Source organism: Coregonus clupeaformis, chromosome 36 (genome assembly GCF_020615455.1).
Source record: "Coregonus clupeaformis isolate EN_2021a chromosome 36, ASM2061545v1, whole genome shotgun sequence".
Taxonomy (NCBI): domain Eukaryota; kingdom Metazoa; phylum Chordata; class Actinopteri; order Salmoniformes; family Salmonidae; genus Coregonus; species Coregonus clupeaformis.
In genome coordinates this window covers 22730757-22755131 of record NC_059227.1, presented here as the reverse complement: position 1 = coordinate 22755131, position 24375 = coordinate 22730757, and the positions used below count along the sequence as shown (strand labels likewise).

Sequence of the window (24375 nt, the reverse complement as noted above, 5' to 3'; positions counted from 1 at the left end):
AATGCCCTTTATTTTCTGTATAGTTTGGAACTATTGGAATGGCAGTTTCTAAAAGAAAGAGCAATGGCAAATTTGATCAAATTTATGCTATGGGCAGAATTTGTCAGATATTTTACAGTGACTTTTCTAACTAAACATGCATGCTGCCTATAGCGAGTGCCAAACCCTTGATTGATTGTATATTCAAAACAATTTAAAAGTAAAGTGCTACAGCTCACACTTCTATGCTAAAGACAAATTGTTGTTCAATATTTTGTTCATCAATAGATTGTGTTTCTATCTCCTGCCTTGGTATAGGCTCTGAGATTAAATAGGCTATGATGTCGCGCTCCTATTGCACAGCAATACTGTAGCCTACCCATACTCTCAAATATTTTACATGAGCTACCAGTCTATTTACTGTGTTGGAAGAATGGTTTAATCTTTTTCAGTAATTGATGCTGTATTTGGCAAAGGACTGTGACAGTTTCTGTAAGAGAAAACAAAGCCAAATGATTGTGCACCTGTCAGCAGAACGTTTGAATTCAACAATGTTTTGCGTTGACTTTTCTCCCAACCTAATATGCTGGTCTGCCCGTGAATTCTGAAACGTTGTCTAGCCTACTCAAAACATTTTTAAATGACAGTAGGTTACATACAGTAGTTGCATACATACTTCAAAGTAAAATATAAATACATCAATAATATGCCATTTAGCAGACGCTTTTATCCAAAGCGACTTACAGTCATGTGTGCATACATTTTTACGTATGGGTGGTCCCGGGGATCAACTGTCTTCTTCACCTGAAGGCTATAAACTGGTTTGCATACTGCAAAACCTGAAATACATAGATTATCTATTTACTAGGCTAGTATAGGCCCAGTTAAATGAGAGATGCACATGGTAATTTGTTGTATGGCTACTTCAGGAATATGAACCCATAGATTCCTATGTCCAATTATTTTAGATTCCAAAAATGAAATACATCGATTTTCGCTCTTCTCACTAACGGCAAATGGCTGCATCTAGGGCTGTGACGGTCATGGAATTTTGGATGACAGTAATTGGGCAGCAGAATGACCGCGGTCACCGTTCAAATAGCAAAAAAAAGACTGACTCAAATCAAATCAAATTTTATTTGTCACATACACGTGTTTAGCAGATGTTATAGCGGGTGTAGCGAAATGCTTGTGCTTCTAGCTCCGACAGTGCAGTAATATCTAACAAGTAATATCTAACAATTTCACAACATATACCCAATACACACAAAACTAGTAAGGAATGGGATTTAAGAATATATACATATATGGACAAGCAATGACCGAGCGGCATGGACTAAGATACAGTAAAATATTATAGAATAGAATGCAGTATATACATTTGAGATGAGTAGTGCAAGATATGTAAACATTATTAAAGTGACTAGTGTTCCATTTCTTAAAGTGGCCAGTGATTTCAATAGGCAGCAGCAGCCTCTAATGTGCTTGCTTGTTTTAGCAAGAAGCAACAAAGTTTCATCACGTTGTCAACCCTTTAATTAGCACACCAATAAATAAATATCAAACAATTATCTTTCTAAAAACGATGTGTATTTAGCCTTAATAATGGCCAGAAATTAATAATTTGTATTTGCATGACTTAAAATTTGATAGATACCGAATCGCAAACATCTCAACCAGCCGGTTGAGTAGCCCAATTAGGGTTAACTCAATTTGTATTGGAATTTGCATTATACATTAACATTATGTCTGCTTCAGTTACTTATAATGGAAGACAGGACTAGTTAAATTAGTGTCAAATACATTTGTGTGTCAAAATATGAGTATTCAAATATATGTAAACCAATGTGTAAACTGTTTATATGCTCATAATACCTGTAAAATGACATGTACTGAATAATATTGTGAAACATATTGAAGATAACAGGCAGACAGCAAATACTGATATGAATATGAAAATATGTTAATATTTGCACAGACAAAAAAATCCCATAAAAATATTTATCCAATAGTTAGCTTTGGCAAAATAGTATTTCTTTAATGGGCAACTCAGCCCCCTGATAGAGCATATTTTTCAAGAGTTCCTCAAATTATGAAACAACTACTTTTTTATAATTTCATCATTCCAAAATGATGTTTTAGAGGTCAACAACATTTTACAGTCTTATAATTTCCCATTTTATACACAATTAGTGCTGAAAATGTGTGATTAATGAGGTTCAGTTTTGCTAACGTTCACTTTCTGGTTTTCAATCATCTTTGAATGTGTGTTTTTAAAAACAATACAGGAGTCCGACAATGAAAACCACATGATCATTGATTGAGATGATAAAATATGCCAAACAAAATGTATATGTATAATTTCATTAAAAATTGGTTGTCAAAATTAGCTCAACTGCCTAGTTGAGCTGCCAGTTAAAGGCTTAAGAGTCAGTTTTACAGCAGAAAAGGACTCAACCACACGAATGCCCAGCCGTCCCATCTTCAGTCAACTGTTCATTACACACGCAAAAAATATTTTATTTTATTTTTATTTGACGGTTATTTTATTTTCAAGACAGTCTTCATCCATGACCGTAAATTATACAGTAATTGTGATGCATCTAGCTGCATCTTGTTAGCGTGTTATCATGTGCCTCATTTGCACAAAATACTTACTTGCCTGCTTGCAATACAGGACTTCAACCACTAGAAAATGTGAGTGCACACAAAGGACATTCTCACAAGTTCAGTTTTTATAAATGTCAACTTTTGCTGTAAATCTGTTTTGGAGTTTATTTTGTGCGTGTATGTGTGTGTTCTGGTCTAGTGTGTGTGTGTGTGTGTGTGTGTGTGTGTGTGTGTGTGTGTGTGTGTGTGCGTGCGTGCGTGCGGATTGAGAATAAGTAATTGGTGTGTGACCTACAGTGATTTTGCATGTCCTACTTGATGCCCCCATCCAATTAAACTGGCATACAGTCTCTCTCTCTCTCTCGCTCCCTCTCACACACACACACACACACACACACACACACACACACACACACACACACACACTTTGTCTCCAGTCCTTTCTTGACTGTTTCAAGGTGCCCTCTCAACAGTCTCAAATTAGTGTTATGATTGGCAGAGGATGCCAGAGTAGCAGCAAGGGTCTCGAGTGTGCTGTCTCCCCCACACACACACAGATATGGACAGACTGCAGTGTACAGGGCAGCTTGTAAATTAATTTATTCACATGGATTATGGGTAAATCTATGAGGGCCAGTGTAGACGGTCTGGCATAAAATGGTGACAGGGCGTGTGCGCAGGGCCGGCTCCAGCCTTTTGGGGGCCCTAAGCAACATTTGGTTGGGGGGCCCCCCACCTCGTGCAAAAACATTTTAGTGACCCCCCTCTTGACCGTTGAGAGAAACATTTACACTGAATAAAAATATTAACGCAACATGTAAAGCGTTGGTCCCATGTTTCATGAGCTGAAATAAAAAATCCCAGACATTTTTATTTCTCCATTTTGTGCACAAATTTGTTCACATCCCTTTTAGTGAATATTTCTCCTTTGACAATATAATCCATCCACCTGACAAGTGTGGCATATCAAGAAGCTGATTAAACAGCATGATCATTACACAGGTGCACATTGTGCTGAGGACAATAAAAGGCCACTTTTAAAATGTGCACTTTTGTCACACAACACAATGCCACAGATGTCTCAAGTTTTGAGGGAGCGTACAATTGGCATGCTGACTGCAGTAATGTCCACCAGAGATGTTGCCAGAGAATTGAATGTTCATTTCTCTACCATAAGCTGCCTCCAACGTCGTTTTAGAGAATTTGGCAGTACGTCCAACCGGCCTCACGACCGCAGACCATGTGTAACCACGCCAGCCCAGGACCTCCACATCTGGCTTCTTCACCTGTGGGATCGTCTGGGAGGGGGGTGCTGAGGAGTATTTTGCTCTGTATTAAAGCCCTTTTGTGGGGAAAAACTCATTCTGATTGGTTGGGCCTGGATCCCCAGCTCCCCCACCCATGGCTGCACCCCAGCCCAGTCATGTGAAATCCATAGATTAGGGCCAAATGCATTTATTTCAATTGACTGATTTCCTTATATGAACTGTAACTCAGTAAAATCGTAAAAATTGTTGCATGGTACAAGTTCATTTCCTGCAATTCTACACATTTTGCCATGGGGTTTAGAGAAAATGTTGCAATTTTATAACACATTTCCTACAATTCTACCCATTTTGCCGTAGAGTGGAGAGAAATGTTCACCGTAATTTCACCGTGTACAAAACATTATGAACACCTTCCTAATATTGAGTTGCATCTCCCCCTTTTGCCTTCAGAACAGCCTCAATTCGTTGGGGCATGGACTCTACAAGGTGTCAATCATTCAAGAGGGATGCTGGCCCATGTTGAATCCAATGCTTCCTACAGTTGTGTCAAGTTGGCTGGATATCCTTTGGGTGGTGGACCATTCTTGAAACACACGGGAAACTGTTGAGTGTGAAAAACCAAGCAGCATTTAAGTTCTTGACACACTCAAACCGGTGCGCCTGGCACCTACTACCATACGCCGTTCAAAGGCACTTAAATATTTTGTCTTGCCCATTCACCCTCTGAATGGCACACGTACACAATCCATGTCTCAAGGCTTAAAAATCCTTCTTTAACCTGTCTCCTACCCTTCATCTACACTGATTTGAAGTGGATTTAACAAGTGACATCAATAAGGGATCATAGCTTTCACCTCGATTCACCTGGTCAGTCTATGTCATAGAAAGAGCAGTTGTTCCTAATGTTTTGTACCCTCAGTGTATAGCTGGCTAGACTACCAATCAAAAAATTGGTCGCTGACATGGGCTAATTGAGTGACTATCAGTGACTGACATAACAAGATAAAAATTGCTGACGCACAACCACATTTCAAAATTGCACCTGGTGTATTCTACTATTCTGACTCTCAATAGAAAGCTGACACCCCGACTGAGTTCCTAAACATTTTAATGAAAAGTAAATGTAGGGGGGCGGGGCCCTAAGTCGTTTATGTTGCTTATGCCTGGAACCGGCCCTGTGTCCAAGGACTCTAACTTCAGCTGAAGACACACATTGCTAACTAACCGTGTTTCTGACTCATCTTAGTGACTTGATCAGAAGAACAGGAGGAGGGGAAAAAACATCCTAGATAGTGATATGACACCCTGCCTGATGTATTGGAAATAAACATGACCTACTGAAAAGACTCTCAGCAATAGGGTTACTGCCATTCTTTGATCCTGTTGGCCTTGAATACATGACTCACGTTTCTGCTACGGAGCAAAATGCATTTTATTGTCAAAGTAAACCAAGGTCACTATATATAAATTGTGATCCATGTAGCATGGATGGAAACCAACTCAGTAGCCTAGGGGTTAGTGTCCGCACTAATATTGGAAGGTTAGGAGTTCGATCCCCGGACTGCGTCTCTGCTTGGCACTAAGATAGATTGGTGGTAAGGCCCTGCGATAGACTAGCATCCTGTCCAGGGGGTGTACTTGTACATCAAGCTGCCTCACGCTACAGAAACAGGATATAGGTTCCTGCTCCTATGAGATGTTCCGAATGCTACTTAGCACGAAACCAACTTCTTTACAAGTCTCTTACAGAGCAAAACACATCAGTCTGTCACACACACAGTCACAGATGCACATACACACACACGCATGCACGGACAGACGCACGCACACACACACACACAGTAACGGAAAACTAATTTATATGGTAATTGTTTATATTATCAACAGTAAAATACTGTGAAATGTTTTACTGCAGCATACTGTAAATGATGGTGCATTGTGGGAAATGTTTGTGGGCGGGGAAATATTTTCTGTATTACAAATGGTACTGTAATTCCATCCCACAGAATACAGTACAGTACTGTATTTTTGGAGTGCCAAAAACCTTTGGACCACTAGTGGGTGCATGGTATTGCTGTTTCTGGCTCATTAACATATTTTGAGGCGTGCCTTGTAAGAGGCTATATTTGTTGCACCCATTAGTGATGGTGCTTTACCAATTTAACTGGTATGTGGTAGTAATGCCCCATCAATTTAATGTGTATAGGGGACAGATTGGAGTGACAGCAAGTCTTAAACCGTTAATGCAGCTGAGGCTAGTGGAAGGAGCTATAGGAGGACAGGCTCATTGTAATGGCTAGAATGGAATCAATGGAACGATATCAAACATATGGAAACTACATGTTTGACATTGTTCCATTTATTCCATTCCAGCCATTACAATGAGACTGTCCTCCTATAGCTCCTCCCACCAGACTCCTCTGCTTTAATTATTTTAGCATGTCCTTTTTGTCTGTTATGCCTTGTAGTCACTGCCTGTTTGGAAGCCTTTGTTAAGGCTCTAGAAGTAGAAGTGATATACACTGAGTATACCAAACATTAGGAACACCTTCCTAATATTGAGTTGCATTCCACCTGGAAAGCATTCCAAGGGGATGCTTCCCACAGTTGTTTCAAGTTGGCTGGATGTCCTTTGGGTGGTGGACCATTCTTGATACACATGGGAAACTGTTGAGCATGAAAAACCCAGCAGTGTTGCAGTTCTTGACACACTCAAACTGGTGTGCCTGGCACCTAATACCATACCCCGTTCAAAGGCACTTAAATATTTTGTCTCACCCTCAGAATGGCATACATACAGTGGCTTGCGAAAGTATTCACCCCCCTTGGCATTTTTTCTATTTGATTGCCTTACAACCTGGAATTAAAATAGATTTTTTGGGGGTTGGTATCATTCATTTACATAACATGTCTACCGCTTTGAAGATGCAAAATATATTTTATTCTGAAACAAACAAGAAATAAGACAACAACAAAAAAAACATTTGAGCGTGCATAACTATTCACCCACCCAAAGTCAATACTTTGTGGAGCCACCTTTTGCAGCAATTACATCTGCAAGTCTCTTGGGGTATGTCTCTATAAGCTTGACACATCTAGCCACCGGAATTTTTGCCCATTCTTCAAGGCAACACTGCTCCAGCTCCTTCATGTTGGATGGGTTCCGCTGGTGCAGCAATCTTTAAGTCATACCACAGATTCTCAATTGGATTGAGGTCTGGGCTTTGACTAGGCCATTCCAAGACATTTAAATGTTTCCCCTTAAACCACTCGAGTGTTGCTTTAGCACTATGCTTAGGGTCATTGTCCTGCTGGAAGGTGAACCTCCGTCCCAGTCTCAAATATCTGGAAGACTGAAACAGGTTTCCCTCAAGAATTTCCCTGTGTTTAGTGCCATCCATCATTCCTCCAATTCTAACCAGTTTCCCAGTCCCTGCCGATGAAAAACATCCCCACAGCATGATGCTGCCACCACCACGCTTCACTGTGGGGATGGTGTTCTCGGGGTGATGAGAGGTGTTGGGTTTGCGCCAGACATAGTGTTTTCCTTGATGGCCAAAAAGCTCAATTTTAGTCTCATCTGACCAGAGTACCTTCTTCCATATGTTTGGGGAGTCTCCCACATGACTTTTGGCGAACACCAAACGTGTTTGCTTATTTTTTTCTTTAAGCAATGGCTTTTTTTCAGCCCACTCTTCCGTAAAGGCCAGCTCTGTGGAGTGTATGGCTTAAAGTGGTCCTATGGATAGATACTCCAATCTCCACTGTGGAGCTTTGCAGCTCCTTCAGGGTTGTCTTTGGTCTCTTTGTTGCCTCTCTGATTAATGCCCTCCTTGCCTGGTCCGTGAGTTTTGGTGGGTGGCCCTCTCTTGGTAGATTTGTTATGGTGTCATATTCTTTCAATTTTTTTATAATGAATTTAATGGTGCTCCGTGGGATGTTCAAAGTTTCTGATATTTTTTTATAACCCAACCCTGATCTGTACTTCTCCACAACTTTGTCTCTGATCTGTTTGGAGAGCTCCTTGGTCTTCATGGTGCCGCTTGCTTGGTGGTGCCACTTGCTTAGTGGTGTTGCAGACTCTGGGGCCTTTCAGAACAGGTGTATATACAGCTCTGGAAGAAATTAAGAGACCACTGCAAAAATATACGTTTCTCTGGTTTTACTATTTATAGGTATGTGTTTGGGTGAAATTAACATTTTTGTTTTATTCTATAAACTACTGACAACATTTATCCCAAATTCCCCCAAAAAATATTGTCATTTAGAGCATTTATTTGCAGAAAATTACAACTGGTCAAAATAACAAAAAAGATGCAGTGTTGTCAGACCTTGAATAATGCAAAGAAAATAAGTTCATGTTCATTTTTAAACAACACAATACTAATGTTTTAACTTAGGAAGAGTTCAGAAATCAATATTGGTGGAATAACCCTGATTTTCAATCACAGCTTTCATGCGTCTTGGCATGCTCTCCACCAGTCTTTCACATTGATGTTGGGTGACTTTATGCCTCTCCTGAAGCAAAAATTCAAGCAGGTCAGCTTTGTTTGATGGCTTGTGACCATCCATCTTCCTCTTGATCACATTCCAGAAGTTTTCAATGGGGTTCAGGTCTGGAGATTGGGCTGGCCACGACAGGGTCTTGATCTGGTGGTCCTCCATCCACACCTTGATTGACCTAACTGTGTGGCATGGCGCAATGTCCTGCTGGAAAAACCAATCCTCAGAGTTGGGGAGCAATGTCAGAACAAAAGGAAGCCAGTTTTCTTCCAGGACAACCTTGTACGTGGCTTGATTCATGTGTCCTTCACAAAGACAAATCTGCCCGATTCCTGCCTTGCTGAAGCACCCCCAGATCATCACCGATCCTCCACCAAATTTCACAGTGGGTGCGAGACACTGTGGCTTGTAGGCTTCTCCAGGTCTCCGTCTAACCATTAGACGGCCAGGTGTTGGGCAAAGCTAAAAATTGGACTCATCAGAGAAGATGACCTTACTCCAGTCCTCTACGGTCCAATCCTTATGGTCTTTTGCAAACCTCAGCCTGGCTCTTCTTTGCTTCTCATTGATGAAGGGCTTTTTTCTAGCTTTGCACGACTTCAGCCCTGCTCCTAGGAGCCTGTTTCGAACCGTCCTCGCTGTGCACTTCACCCCAGCGGCCGTTTGCCATTCTTTTTGTAGGTCACTTGATGTCATCCCACGGTTGTTGAGTGACATTCGAATGAGTTGGCGGTCATCCCGGTCAGTAGAGAGTCGTTTTCGCCCTCTGCCGGTCTGTAGCTTTGTTGTCCCCAATGTCTGATGCTTGACCTTGTCCCTCAGCCAGTAAAGCCAGAATTTAACCCTTCTTTCCTCACTCAAAACTTTCCTTTTCAACTCTTTTGGCATGGTCAATAGTTATTTTTTGATTAATATTACTTTTGAGGTACTATTAGCACTGTTTTTGCCATCTAGCTGGTCCTATTGCAAGAGGATAGTGATGGCCACATCAGTGGTCTTTATACTTTTCCCTGTTAAATAAGATTTGGTTCAGGTGATCACCTAATCAGTACCTAATTCAGTAGAATGAGGTGTGCCTGTGTTGGAATTCAACAGACACTGGAATGGAATGGCTGTCATACATGTAGAGATGCTGATTCAAGAAAAATTTGCAGTGGACTCTTAATTTTTTCCAGAGCTGTATACTGAGATCATGTGACACTTAGATTGCACACAGGTGGACTTTATTTAACTAATTATGTGACTTCTGAAGGCTTCATAGCAAAGGGGATGAATACATATGCACGCACCACTTGTATTTTTTTTGAATTTATTTTAACAAGTTATTTTTTTTCATATTACTTCAACAATTTGGTCTATGTCCATTACATGAAATCCAAATAAAAATCCATTTAAATTACAGGTTGTAATGCAACAAAATAGGAAAAACAAGGGCATGAATACTTTTGCAAGGCACTGTACATACACAATCCATGTCTCAAGGCTTAAAAATCATTTAACCTCTCTCCTCTCCTTCATCTATACTGATTGAAGTGTATTTAACAAGTGACATCAATAAGGGATCATAGCTTTCACTTAGATTCACCTGGTCAGTCTATGTCATGGAAAGAGCAGGTGTTTTTAATGTTTTGTAACTCAGTGTAAAACACAAAATATTCATTGATATGCTGTAATGTGAAAACACATTGCAGCCAACCTTGCAGCCAACCTACTTGCAACAATTCCATGTAATTACAGTAAAATATTGTGAAATACAAACCCCAATTCCCTCATTGAATTTCATTCTTCCATCCATTCATTACGATTATGGTAGCATTTACGTTTTTACAGTACAATAGTAAATTCTACAGTATTGTACAGTATTGTATTACACAGTACTTGCTTTGATACTGTATTTATATTACAGTAGGTATACTGTAGTATGAAATACAGTAACTTACTTGCCAATGATCTGCCTGTAAGTTACTGTCAAATTCACGGCAACCCCTTTACAGTGCGCGCACACACATTCACACACACTGGGCCAGTTCCAAGCATAAGCGACAGAAGCGGTCCCTTAGGGCCCATTAGCACCCCTAGGAACTCAGTCCGGGTCTCAACTTACTATTGAGAGTCAGAATAGTAGAATACACAAGGTGCAATTTCGAAATGTGTTTGTGCGTCAGCAGTTTTTCTCTTATGTCAGTCACTGACAGTCACTCAGTTAACCATGTCAGTGAATTATTTTAGATTGGTAGTTAATACTGATCTGGCACACATGGCACGTGCCCAGGGTCCCTGACCTCCAGGGGGACCACATTGATTTTGTTAGTCATTCAGATTTCATCTTAACATGGCAAAAGTCATTACAAAATGTGTAGAATTGCAAGAAATGTATCTACGCCCATGGCAAAATGTGTAGAATTGCAGGAAATTAACTTTAAAACTAAATGTTTTCTCTCAACCGTCAAGAGGGGGGCCACTAAAATGTTTTGGTGCGAGGTGGGGGGCCCCCCCAACAAAGTTTTGCTTAGGGTCCCCAAAAGGCTAGAGTAGAATCACTGTGGCCCTGCTTGGACACCAAAGTGAGACTGTAGGATTCTACCTTCACACAGTGATGAGGCAATTCACAATCTCTGACCCATGGAACACAGAAACACAAACAAACTCTCATTTAGCATGACGGGGTGACTGCACATTGTGATTGAAAAAGCTGTCAGTATCAAACACACACTCAAGCACAGCATCAAGTGTCTTTATAGTAAAATCACAGTGGGCCAACTACTCCTCTAACTTTACCTCAGCATGAGAGAAACACAGGAGTGGAGGTGTGGAGAGAGAATTTTGAGATGCCTCACTCTCTCTCCACTACACTCTCTCCTCCCCATTCTCTCTCCTCCATCTCTCTTTCCGTCTCATGTTTCCTATGTCAGTGACCTTCATTGTGTGAATACACAGTGAAGGTCTGAGTCGAGGTACAGATCAGTGTTGTTTTTCCTCAGGACATATCACACATTATCTTGTCATCTCTGCTGTAACTGAGACTGGGAGAGAGTGTGTGTCATTATCTGGAGCTTAGCACTCTGTGCTACAACACACACACACACACACACACACACACACACACACACACACACACACACACACACACACGCAAACATATACACACCATTCTTGGCAAGCTAACCTCTATTAAACCCCATTTACCATGGCCTTATTTATTCTCAGTTAGGCTGTCTGGGCTGCTATTGTTATGGTGAATAAACTACAGACTACCTGCAGAAGAAGGCTTAACACCAGCAACAATTTACAGTGAGGGGAAAAAAGTATTTGATCCCCTGCTGATTTTGTACGTTTGCCCACTGACAAAGAAATGATCAGTCTATAATTTTAATGGTAGGTTTATTTGAACAGTGAGAGACAGAATAACAACAACAAAATCCAGAAAAACGCATGTCAAAAATGTTATAAATTGATTTGCATTTTAATGAGGGAAATAAGTATTGACCCCCTCTCAATCAGAAAGATTTCTGGCTCCCAGGTGTCTTTTATACAGGCAACGAGCTGAGATTAGGAGCACACTCTTAAAGGGAGTGCTCCTAATCTCAGCTTGTTACCTGTATAAAAGACCTGTCCACAGAAGCAATCAATCAATCAGATTCCAAACTCTCCACCATGGCCAAGACCAAAGAGCTCTCCAAGGATGTCAGGGACAAGATTGTAGACCTACACAAGGCTGGAATGGGCTACAAGACCATCGCAAAGCAGCTTGGTGAGAAGGTGACAACAGTTGGTGCGATTATTTGCAAATGGAAGAAACACAAAATAACTGTCAATCTCCCTCGGCCTTGGGCTCCATGCAAGATCTCACCTCGTGGAGTTGCAATGATCATGAGAACGGTGATGAATCAGCCCAGAACTACACAGCTGGGACCATAGTCACCAAGAAAACAATTGGTAACACACTACGCCGTGAAGGACTGAAATCCTGCAGCGCCCGCAAGGTCCCCCTGCTCAAGAAAGCACATATACAGGGCCGTCTGAAGTTTGCCAATGAACATCTGAATGATTCAGAGGAGAACTGGGTGATAGTGTTGTGGTCAGATGAGACCAAAATCGAGCTCTTTTGCATCAACTCAACTCGCCGTGTTTGAAGGAGGAGGAATGCTGCCTATGACCCCAAGAATACCATCCCCACCGTCAAACATGGAGGTGGAAACATTATGCTTTGGGGGTGTTTTTCTGCTAAGGGGACAGGACAACTTCACCGCATCAAAGAGATGATGGACGGGGCCATGTACCGTCAAATCTTGGGTGAGAACCTCCTTCCCTCAGCCAGGGCATTGAAAATGGGTCGTGGATGGGTATTCCAGCATGACAATGACCCAAAACACACGGCCAAGGCAACAAAGGAGTGGCTCAAGAAGAAGCACATTAAGGTCCTAAAGTGACCTAGCCAGTCTCCAGACCTTAAACCCATAGAAAATCTGTGGAGGGAGCTGAAGGTTCGAGTTGCCAAACGTCAGCCTCGAAACCTTAATGACTTGGAGAAGATCTGCAAAGAGGAGTGGAACAAAATCCCTCCTGAGATGTGTGCAAACCTGGTGGCCAACTACAAGAAACGTCTGACTGTGATTGCCAACAAGGGTTTTGCCACCAAGTACTAAGTCATGTTTTGCAGAGGGGTCAAATACTTATTTCCCTCATTAAAATGCAAATCAATTTATAACATTTTTGACATGCGTTTTTCTGGATTTTTTTGTTGTTATTCTGTCTCTCACTGTTCAAATAAACCTACCATTAAATGATAGACTGATCATGTCTTTGTCAGTGGGCAAACGTATGAAATCAGCAGGGGATCAAATACTTTTTTCCCTCACAGTAGATAGGGTTTTACTGTAGAGAGGTGGGTAACCCCAACCCCAACCCTTTAACCCTTTTTGTATACATCTGGCCCTTCATTGGACACTGTGTTAACAAACCTCCAAACGAGCTTCAATTCCATACAACACTCCTTCAGTAGCCTCCAACTGCTCTTAAACACTAGTAAAACTAAATGCATGCTCTTCAACCGAACGCTGCTTGCACCCGTCCACCCGACTAGAATCACTACTCTCGACGGGTCTGACCTAGAGTATGTGGACAACTACAAATACCTAGGTGTCTGGTTAGACTGTAAACTCTCCTTCCATACTCACATTAAGAATCTCCAATCCAAAGTTAAATCTAGAATCAGTTTCCTATTTCGCAACAAAGCCTCCTTCACTCATGCTGCCAAACATGCCCTCGTAAAACTGACTATCCTACCGATCCTTGACTTCGGCGATGTCATTTACAAAATAGCCTCCAACACTCTACTCAGCAAATTGGATGTAGTCTATCACAGTGCCATCCGTTTTGTCTCCAAAGCCCCATATAATACCCACCACTGTGACCTGTACGCTCTTGTTGGCTGGTCCTCACTACATATTCGTCGCCAAACCCACTGGCTCCAGGCCATCTATAAATCACTGCTAGGCAAATCCCCGCCTTATCTTAGCTCATTGGTCACCATAGCAACACCCACCCGTAGTCTGCGCTCCAGCGGGTATATCTCACTGGTCATCCCCAAAGCCAACACCTCCTTTGGCCGCAATTCCTTCCAGTTCTCTGCTGCCAATGACTGGAACAAATTGCAAAAATCTCTGAAGCTGGAGACACTTATCTCCCTCACTAACTTTAAGCATCAGTTGTCAGAGCACCTTACCGATCACTGCACCTGTACACAGCCCATCTGAAATTAGCCCGCCCAACTACCTCATCCCTATATTGTTATCTATTTTGCTCATTTGTACCCCAGTATCTCTATTTGCACATCATCTCTTGCACATCTATCATTCCAGTGTTAATACTAATTGTAATTATTTTGCACTATAGCCTATTTTATTGCCTACCTCCATAACTTGCTAAATTTGCACACTGTATATTATATGTATTTCTGTTGTATTTTTGACTTTGTTTTGTTTTACCCCATATGTAACTCTGTGTTTGTTTTTATCGCACTGCTATGCTTTATCTTGGCCAGGTCGCAGTTGTAAATGAGAACTTGTTCTCAACTGGTTTACCTGGTTAAATAAAGGTGAAATAAAAAATAAATAAAATAAAACCCTAACCTTGGACTTACCCTGACCCTAGCTTCAGATCCAGATCCAGCCCTAACTCTACCTTCAGTCCTAACCCCAAACCTAACCACAGCCTCAGTTGTTCAGTGTGTGATGTAATCACTCTGCGACAGTAACTCTGCTGGCACTGACCTCCAAACAGCCCAACACTTCCTCCTCCAGGGTACGAGAGACGAAGACAAGAGATGGAGACCTGAATAGCACTGATAACCTTCTACTTCCCGACATCCTTTCTCCCCAGCACATCCCCAGCACATCCCCCCCCAACCCCTTCTCTCTCTCTTTCTTTCTCTCTCATGGATGTAATTAGAACCTATGGGTCTGTACTGTGAATCATTTGAGTAACAGTCAAAATGTCATGGTTAGTATTAGTGTGTTTGATGGCAACTCACATACTGTATTTAATGTGTTTGCCCTCTTGAGCAGGCTAAGACTAGGGTTAGCTAGACCTCCATGTCTCTCTTTATCCACACACACACACATACCAAATATCGTTTTGACAGGCAGCTAGCCTCCCCAGATCAACTCTTCAACAGTTTTTCCGTTGACGATATCAGAGGATTAACTTAATGTGTAATCTTCAGAGTAAATAAACCAACTCATGTTTCATCTGACACATACTCCTCAGTTTAAAATAATACATTTTTTGCAGTAAATGTTTGTTTTAGACCTGATTCGGTCTCTGTGTTGTAAATAGCTCCCCCAGTGACCTTGACTCTCCTCCTCACCAACAGCCACAGTATTGACCAACACTAAACACATGATTGATGTGGTTTCACACTTATGCTATCTGACACGATTGCATTTCACTCCTCCAACCAATTGGTCTGTAATTTACTTCATTCACACACACGCAAACACACACAAACAAACAAACAGGGACATGTTGTGCCGACAGACAGGGCCAACAGTCATGGTGTCAACCCTTGTCATCTTGGTGTTATGGGTTTGGTCTTGAAGTTGTTGCCAGGGAACTCTGTGTCATGTCCAAACTGTGTTGACTCACGACACAACAGTAGACCAGTAGACACTAATAGCTCATAACTCGTGACATATGTTACTATGGTTTAATATCAGTAGCTGTTCTGTTTGTTTCGCAGTCCGTCCTTATGTCCGGACATACTGTATGTTACTTGGTGTCTGTAACTTGTATTGTTTTGTGCGTTTCATCATGGTTGGCTCCCTGGACTCAGTATTGACTGATCCTTGATGATACAATGTCTGTATGCTATTCCCTAATTCACAGTAGTACTGTGTGCACCACTAAGAACATTGCAGGAAACATGGGCCAAAAGCTAGCTAGCATATTGCTATGTAATACTGAAGTTTCTAAATACACATTTCAAATGTATTGAAAAATGCCTTGCAGATGAAATAACAATAATAAAACATGTAAATACTCTCCCCTACTCCACCTGCTCTGTGTGTTGGCATGAGGTATGAACCATCACTAACCATTCCTTGTCCCTCTCCTCTCTATAGGTATGACACCATAACCAACCAGTGGGAGACTGTGTCTCCGCTCCCCAAGCCGGTGCACTCGGCAGCAGCCACGGTGTGTGGGGGGAAGGTGTATTTGTTTGGAGGGGTGAACGAGGCGGGCCGATCGGCGGGAGTACTACAGTCATACGTCCCTCAGACCAACTCCTGGAGCTTCATAGAGTCACCCATGATAGGTAAGAGTCAATACTAACATCCATTCCCACATGTGAAGTGTTTTTGGAACACTTCACATGTGATCAAATGTTTTCACGTGTAGTTTCATGTTATCAAATGTTGATTTACATGTTGCCACATGTTATCACATTAACTTCACATAAGATCACGTGATCACATGAAAACATGTGTTTATGGAACAATTCACGTGAAATGTGTGTGGTTTTTCCGTAAGGGAGTACTCTAACTTCTGCTCTAACTGTAATGAACTCAACTGAACTGAACAGTGGCAGAAATGGCAGAAATGTTGAGAGAGTTGAGAGCACAGTTCTAACTACCTCACCGCCCCCTTCCATTTACACACACACCACCTTATCCAACCCCACAGTACCCCCGGGCCTAGGCATGCAGCAGAAATACATCCACAGCAGAAAGAGAGCGAGAGAGAGATGGATGGATGGGGGAGGGAGAGAGAGAGCGAGACAGACGGAGAGAGACACTTGGAGGGAGGGATAGATAAAGGGGGGAAGAGAGAAGTATACTGTTACTGACAGGGGATAGAGGGGTGCATCTGTTACTGACAGGAGCAGAGACTCAGGGCAGAGGAAGGACGTAGAGAGGGGAGGATAGCAGCCTGATGGCAGCCTGTATACCCTGGGTATAACCAGATGATGTGAGTGTCCTTTCTCAGTATTCTCTCCCCAGCATGAGCTACAAATGGCTTTTCCCAATACTTATCAACTGGCTCTTTCCTGCTTTCACACACACACACATGCTGGAACATAAACACACATACTATTAGACTGACAGACGCTGCCACACATTCATACCCAAGCTGTTAAGTTATCTCAGGCAGTCACTAATCCTGTGTGTGTGTGTGTGTGTGTGTGTGTGTGTGTGTGTGTGTGTGTGTGTGTGTGTGTATGTTGTGTGTGTGTGTGTGTGTGAGCCTAAACAGTATATTTGACCTTTCAGCTTCCCTATCAAATCTAAACATTTCAAGCAGACAGCCTAAGAAAATTAACAGCAATGACAAATGTTTTGATGAAGAATGAGAAACCTATCCAACCAGAACCAGAACCTGAGCCTTCACTATGAATCACTGAAACAATACAGAAAGAAAAAGAAGGAACAGCACGTCAGAAATCAGCCCTATGTATTGAAGAATCCATTGAATCTAACCACTTCTGGGAAAATCTGAACACTAAATGAAGATAAAATATACAGACCACAAATTCCAATTGGCTATACTTAAACTCTTTAACATCATCCTCAGCTCTGGCATATTCCCCAATATTTGGAACCAAGGACTGATCACCCCAATCCACAAAAGTGGAGACAAATTTGACCCCAATAACTACCGTGCTGCATCAGATGACCTGGCCTCCACAATCCCCCGACCTCAACCAAATTGAGATGGTTTGGGATGAGTCGGACCGGAGAATGAAGGAAAAGCAGCCAACACGTGCTCATCATATGTGGGAACTACTTCAAGACTGTTGGAAAAGCATTCCAGGTGAAGCTGGTTGAGAGAATGCCAAGAGTGTGAAAAGCTGTCATCAAGGCAAAGGGTGGCTATTTGAAGAATCTCAAATATAAAATATATTTTGATTGGTTTAACACTTTATTGGTTACTACATGATTCCATATGTGTTATTTCATAGTTTTGATGTCTTCACTATTATTCCACAATGTAGAAAATAGTAAAAATAAAGAAAGACCCTTGAATGAGTAGGTGTTCTAAAACTTTTGACCGGTAGTGTATGTCAACGAATTGGCGAAGGCACTAGAACAGTCTGCAGCACCCGGCCTCACCCTACTAGAATCTGAAGTCAAATGTGTACTGTTCGCTGATGATCTGTTGCTTCTGTCCCCAACCAAGGAGGGCCTACAGCAGCACCTAGATCTTCTGCACAGATTCTGTCAGACCTGGGCCCTGACAGTAAATCTCAGTAAGTCAAAAATAATGGTGTTCCAAAAAAGGTCCAGTTCCCAGGACCACGAATACAAATTCTATCTAGACACCGTTCCACTAGAGCACACAAAAAAACGATCCATACCTCGGCCTAAACATCAGCGCCACAGGTAACTTCCACAAAGCTGTGAACAATCTGAGAGACAAGGCAAGAAGGGCCTTCTATGCCATCAAAAGGAACATAAATGTTGACATACCAATTAGGATCTGGCTTATAGAACCCATTGCCGTTTTATGGTTGTGAGGTCTGAGGTCTGCTCACCAACCAAGAATTCACAAAATGGGACAAATACCAAATTGAGACTCTGCATGCAGAATTCTGCAAAAATATCCTCCTTGTACAACGTAAAACACCAAGTAATGCATGCAGAGCAGAATTAGGCCGATGCCCGCTAATTATCAAAATCCAGAAAAGAGCTGTTAAATTCTACAGCCACCTAAAAGGAAGCAATTCCCAAACCTTCCATAACAAAGCCATCACCTACAGAGAAATAAACCTGGAGAAGAGCCACCTAAGCAAGCTGGTCCTGGGGCTCTGTTCACAAACACAAACAGACCCCACAGAGCCCCAGGACAGTAACACAGTTAGACCCAATCAAATCATGAGAAACAAAAATATAATTACTTGACACATTGGAAAGACTTTACAAAAAAACTGAGAAAACTAGAATGCTATTTGGCCCTAAACAGAGAGTACACAGTGGCAGAATATCTGACCACTGTGACTGACCCAAAATTAAGGAAATCTTTGTACAGACTCAGTGAGCTTGCTATTGAGAAAGGCTGCCGAAGGCAGTCCTGGCTCTCAAGAGAAGATGGGCTATGTGCACACTGCCAACAAAAAGAGGTGGAAACTGAGCTGCACTTCCTAACTTCCTGCCAAATGTATGACCATATTAGAGACACATATTTCCCTCTGATTACACAGACCCACAAAGAATTTGAAAACAAATCAAATCTTGATAAACTCCCATATGTCACGAGTTACAAAGCCAGAACCCAGAAGCAGACCAGGACAAGGTAAGTTGAAACGAAGGTGAGTGTTTATTACAAATTCAAGAGTGATGCTGAATAATCCAGGGAACAGAGCGGGCGGCGTTGATTAGTTGTTGGGGGTGCAGTGGTTGATCCAATCATGGCTCGGCAGCCGCCGACCACCAGGCAGAGGTTGGATGAAGGTTCCGGACGAGTGACTGCAGATGGAACAAAACGGAGGTAAGTAAACAACAAACCAACAAGGTGCAAAACAACAAAACTAACGCTAGAAGCTCTAAGACTGATACTCTGGTAAACCTACTGTTCATGGCTAACGATCCGGCAGGGAATGGATGTTAGGCCAGAGCCTAAGAAGGGTGATGATCAGGACCAGGTGTGCAGATTGCTGATGGGATGCAGGTGCGGAAATCAAGAGAGCTCCCCGGAGCGTTCCAGAACCCTCGGGAAACTGGAGATCACGAGCAGAAAAACTAGTCCACAGACAGGACCCGACTCAGACTGCCGGGATCGTTACAGTACCCCCCCTCCGACGAACGCCACCGGGCGGACTCCCGGAGCGCCAGGATGGAGGCGGTAGAAGTCACGGATGAGGTCAGCATCTAGGATCTGTCGCCGCGGAATCCAACTCCTCTCTTCAGGACCATACCCCTCCCAGTCCACGAGATACTGGAAACCCCGGCCCCGCCGTCTGGAATCCATGATGCGTCGCACCGTGTAGGCAGGACCACCTCCGATCATCCGAGGAGGAGGAGGAGGAGGCGGAGGAGGCAACAGAGGACTGAGGAAAACAGGCTTGAGGCAGGAGACATGAAAGGTGGGATGGACTCTGAGCGTCCTCGGGAGTTTGAGTCGAACTGCCACCGGATTGATCACCTTCTCCACCACAAACGGACCAATGAACTTCGGTAACAACTTCCTAGACTCAGTCCGTAAAGGAAGATCCCGTGTGGCCAACCAGACCCTATCTCCGATGGTATAGGTGGGAGCGGGGATCCGGCGACGATTCGCCTGGAGCTGATACCGGTCCGAAACTCTAAGGAGTGCCTTTCTGGCCCGATGCCAGGTCCGGTGGCAACGACGAATATGGGCCTGAACAGAAGGCACTGAGAGCTCCTTCTCCTGAGAAGGGAACAAGGGAGGTTGGTAGCCATACAGGCACTGGAAGGGAGACATCCCAGTGGCAGATGTAGGGAGAGTATTGTGGGCATACTCAACCCAAGGCAACTGAGAGACCCAGGAGGTGGGGTTGGAAGAGGCCAGGCAGCGTAGCGTGGATTCCATCTTCTGGTTGGCTCTCTCCGCCTGACCATTAGATTGGGGGTGAAAACCAGATGTGAGACTGACTGTAGCTCCAATGGCCAAACAGAAGGACTTCCAGACAGCAGAGGTAAACTGAGGGCCACGGTCGGAAACGATATCACTGGGCAACCCGTGGACCCTGAAAACCTCCCTAACCAGGATCTCGGACGTCTCCGAGGCAGAGGGAAGCTTGGCAATTGGCACAAAGTGGGCGAACTTGCTGAATCTGTCCACGATAGTCAGAACGACCGTGTTCCCCTCAGAAGCGGGCAACCCAGTGACAAAGTCCAGGGCCAGATGCGACCATGGTCGCCGGGGAATAGGAAGGGGGTGAAGTAGTCCAGAGCTGGGCCGATTGGTACTCTTATTCTGCGCACACACTGGACAGGCAGCAACATAACCCCGAGTATCCTCGGCCATGGCAGGCCACCAAAAACGTCTGCGAAGAAACGCCATCGTCCGAGCCACGCCAGGGTGACAAGCCATCTTGCTGGCGTGGGACCATTTGAGGACCGCAGGACGAACCGACTCAGGCACAAACAACCGACCGGGTGGACCGTTACGGGACCGGGCTGCGTCCGAAGGGCCGCCATCACCTCCTCCTCAATCTTCCACCTAACAGCTCCCACGACGCAGTTCCGGGGAGAATTGTCTCGGTCTTGGACCCACTCTCCTCCGTCTTGGAGAACATCCGAGACAAGGCGTCCACCTTGCCGTTCTTAGATCCAGGTCGGAACGTCAGGGAAAAAATTGAATCGTCCGAAAAACAACGACCACCTGGCCTGACGGGAGTTGAGACGTCTAGCCGATTGCACGTAAGCAAGATTCTTGTGGTCAGTCCAGACAATAAACGGTTGCTCCGCCCCCTCCAACCAGTGGCGCCACTCCTCCAAGGCAAGTTTCACCGCGAGAAGCTCCCGGTTACCCACATCGTAATTCCTCTCCGCAGGCGAAAGGCGACGAGAGTAGTAGGCGCAGGGATGGAGTTTACTGTCCGTGGAGCATCGCTGCGACAGGATGGCGCCAACTCCCACATCAGACGCGTCCACTTCAACGACGAACTGACGGGCCGTGTCCGGTTGAGAGAGAATCGGTGCGTTGGTGAATCGCCTCTTCAAATCCAGAAACGCTCGATCCGCCTCCGGATTCCACTTGAAGCTCCTGATACTGGAAGTCAAGGCAGTTAACGGAGCGGCCACACGGCTGTAATCCCCGGATGAATCTGCGGTAGAAATTCGCAAACCCCAAAAATCTCTGGAGCTGCAATCTCGTACCGGGCTGGGCCCATTCCAGAACCGCTCTAACCTTCTCCTGGTCCATCCTAATCTCTCCCCTGGAGATGATGTACCCGAGAAAGGATGTCGTGTGGGCGTGAAACTCGCACTTCTCGGCCTTCACGAACAGGCGATTCTCCAACAATCGCTGCAGAACCTGCCGGACATGCTGGACGTGGTCGGAAGGTTCCTTCGAGAAGATCAGAATGTCATCCAGATAAACAAACACAAAGAGACCGATCATATCTCTCAGGACGCCGTTCACCATACTCTGGAATACCGCTGGAGCATTGGTCAGTCCAAACGGCATCACCTGATACTCAAGTGACCCATCGGTGTATTGAAACCCGTCAACCACTCGTCTCCCTCTCTGATCCGGACCATGTGATACGCATTGCGTAGGTCTAGCTTGGTGAACACCGTAGCACCCTGTAAGGAGTCGAAGGCAGAACTCATCAAGGGCAGGGGATACTTGTTCTTGACCGTGATGTCATTCAACCCCCGATAATCAATACACGGTCGAAGAGAGCCATCCTTCTTACCCACAAAGAAGAATCCTGCCCCCAGGGGGTGATGACGAGGGACGAACGAGACCAGCAGCTAGGGACTCCTTGATGTAGGTCTCCAAAGCCTCACGTTCAGGGCGGGAGATACTGTATAACCTTCCCTTGGGGTAGACAGCTCCAGGGAACAGGTTGATGGCACAATCATATGGTCGGTGGGGAGGGAGTGACAGAGCCTTCTGCTTACTGAACACTTCCCCCAAATCGTGATATGTCTCGGGAACCAGGGACAAATCTGGGGGTTTAGCCTCAATCACCTGACTGGGAACCGAATGGGGACAGGCAGTCTTGAGACAGTTGGCATGACAATCAAGGCTCCAACTCGTTACCTTGCCCGTCACCCAATCGAACGTGGGATTGTGTTCCTTCAGCCAGGGGTATCCAAGGACCAGAGGAACATGGGAAGACGGCAGAATGAAGAATGAAATCATCTCCGAATGATTCCCCGACAACAGCATCTTAACCGGTTCAGTCCTCATCGTGATACGTGCCAGACTACTGCCGTTCAGAGTGGTCGCTTCAATGGCTTCCGGCAATTGCTCCTTGGAAAGCCCCAGCTGTTCCACCAACTCGGCATCAAGAAAGCTTCCATCGGCACCTGAATCGATAAAAGCGTTAATCGCTAAGCTCTGATTCCTGTTCACAAGGGTAGCCGGGAAACGGGGTCTGACAGAGGTATTGAGAGGTCGAAACTGGCTCGCTAAAAGTCCTCCCAACTTTAGCGAGCCGCGCAGTTTGACGACCGCCGGGAACAGGTGGCGAGGTAATGTCCCGAACCACCACAGTAGAGGCAACAGTTAGTCCTACGTCTGAGTTGGCGTTCCTCCTTGGTTAACCCGTGCCGCCCTACTTGCATTGGTTCCGAATCGGGAGACAGGACCTCTCCACTAATCCTGTGTGGTGGACGATGATCGACGTATTCTGGTCCAATCCCCGACCCGACTGGAACCTGAGAAGCTGATCGATTGGACGGACCCCATTGCTTCTCCCTCCTTCGCTCTCGGACTCGATTATCCACCCGAATAGACAAGGCTACCAAGCTGTCCAGGTCACTAGGCTCCGGATAGGAGATCAACTCATCCTTGAGCTGCTCCGACAGACCCTGGTAAAAGGCCGCTTGCAGAGACTCCTCATTCCACCCACTCTCCACAGCCAACGTCTTGAACTCGATCACGAAGTCGGCCACGCTGCGAGTTCCTTGGTGAAGCGAAAACAGGCGCCTAGCTGCGTCCCTCCCTCGGACGGAATGGTCGAAAAGCTTCCTCATCTCGGCCGTGAACCCCTGGTATGAAGCCATGCAGGGGTCTTGTCGTTCCCAAACGGCTGAAGCCCACTCCAGCGCTCGACCACGCAGCAACTCAATCACAAAGGCTATCCTAGCCTTGTCTGTGGCATAAGAGTAGGGCTGTAGATCGAACACTAACCCACACTGCATAAGGAAAGAACGGCATCTTCCCAGCTCCCCCTCATATTTATCCGGCGTCGGAACCTTGGGCTCACGGAAGGACACCGCTCCAGACGCGGCAGGCGAGATGGGTGAAACCGGTAGTGGATCCTCCACCGGAAACTTGCGCTGGTTCTGGACCTCCGTCAGACCGGTAGAAAGGTTCCGAACTGCCAACGCGATCTCCTGTAGCTCCGTGCTATGATGGCCCAACATCTTCTCCTGATGGGTAATGGCATGGCGAACAGAGTCCAGGTCCGCTGGGTTCATTACTGGCCGGATCGTTCTGTCACGAGTTACAAAGCCAGAACCCAGAAGCAGACCAGGACAAGGTAAGTTGAAACGAAGGTGAGTGTTTATTACAAATTCAAGAGTGATGCTGAATAATCCAGGGAACAGAGCGGGCGGCGTTGATTAGTTGTTGGGGGTGCAGTGGTTGATCCAATCATGGCTCGGCAGCCGCCGACCACCAGGCAGAGGTTGGATGAAGGTTCCGGACGAGTGACTGCAGATGGAACAAAACGGAGGTAAGTAAACAACAAACCAACAAGGTGCAAAACAACAAAACTAACGCTAGAAGCTCTAAGACTGATACTCTGGTAAACCTACTGTTCATGGCTAACGATCCGGCAGGGAATGGATGTTAGGCCAGAGCCTAAGAAGGGTGA

At 44.6% G+C, this 24375-nt stretch overlaps 1 protein-coding gene across 2 annotated transcripts in view; it reads left to right on the top strand.

Annotated features, from left to right (window-relative positions):
- Window positions 1-24375, top strand: part of LOC121552257 (kelch-like protein 29) — a 357810-nt gene that overhangs the window by 311687 nt on the left and 21748 nt on the right. For both annotated transcript variants that reach the window (XM_045211311.1, XM_045211312.1), the window contains exon 13: window positions 15983-16176. In XM_045211311.1, coding sequence (XP_045067246.1) covers window positions 15983-16176 — 194 coding nt within the window. The remainder of the gene's footprint in view (window positions 1-15982; window positions 16177-24375) is intronic.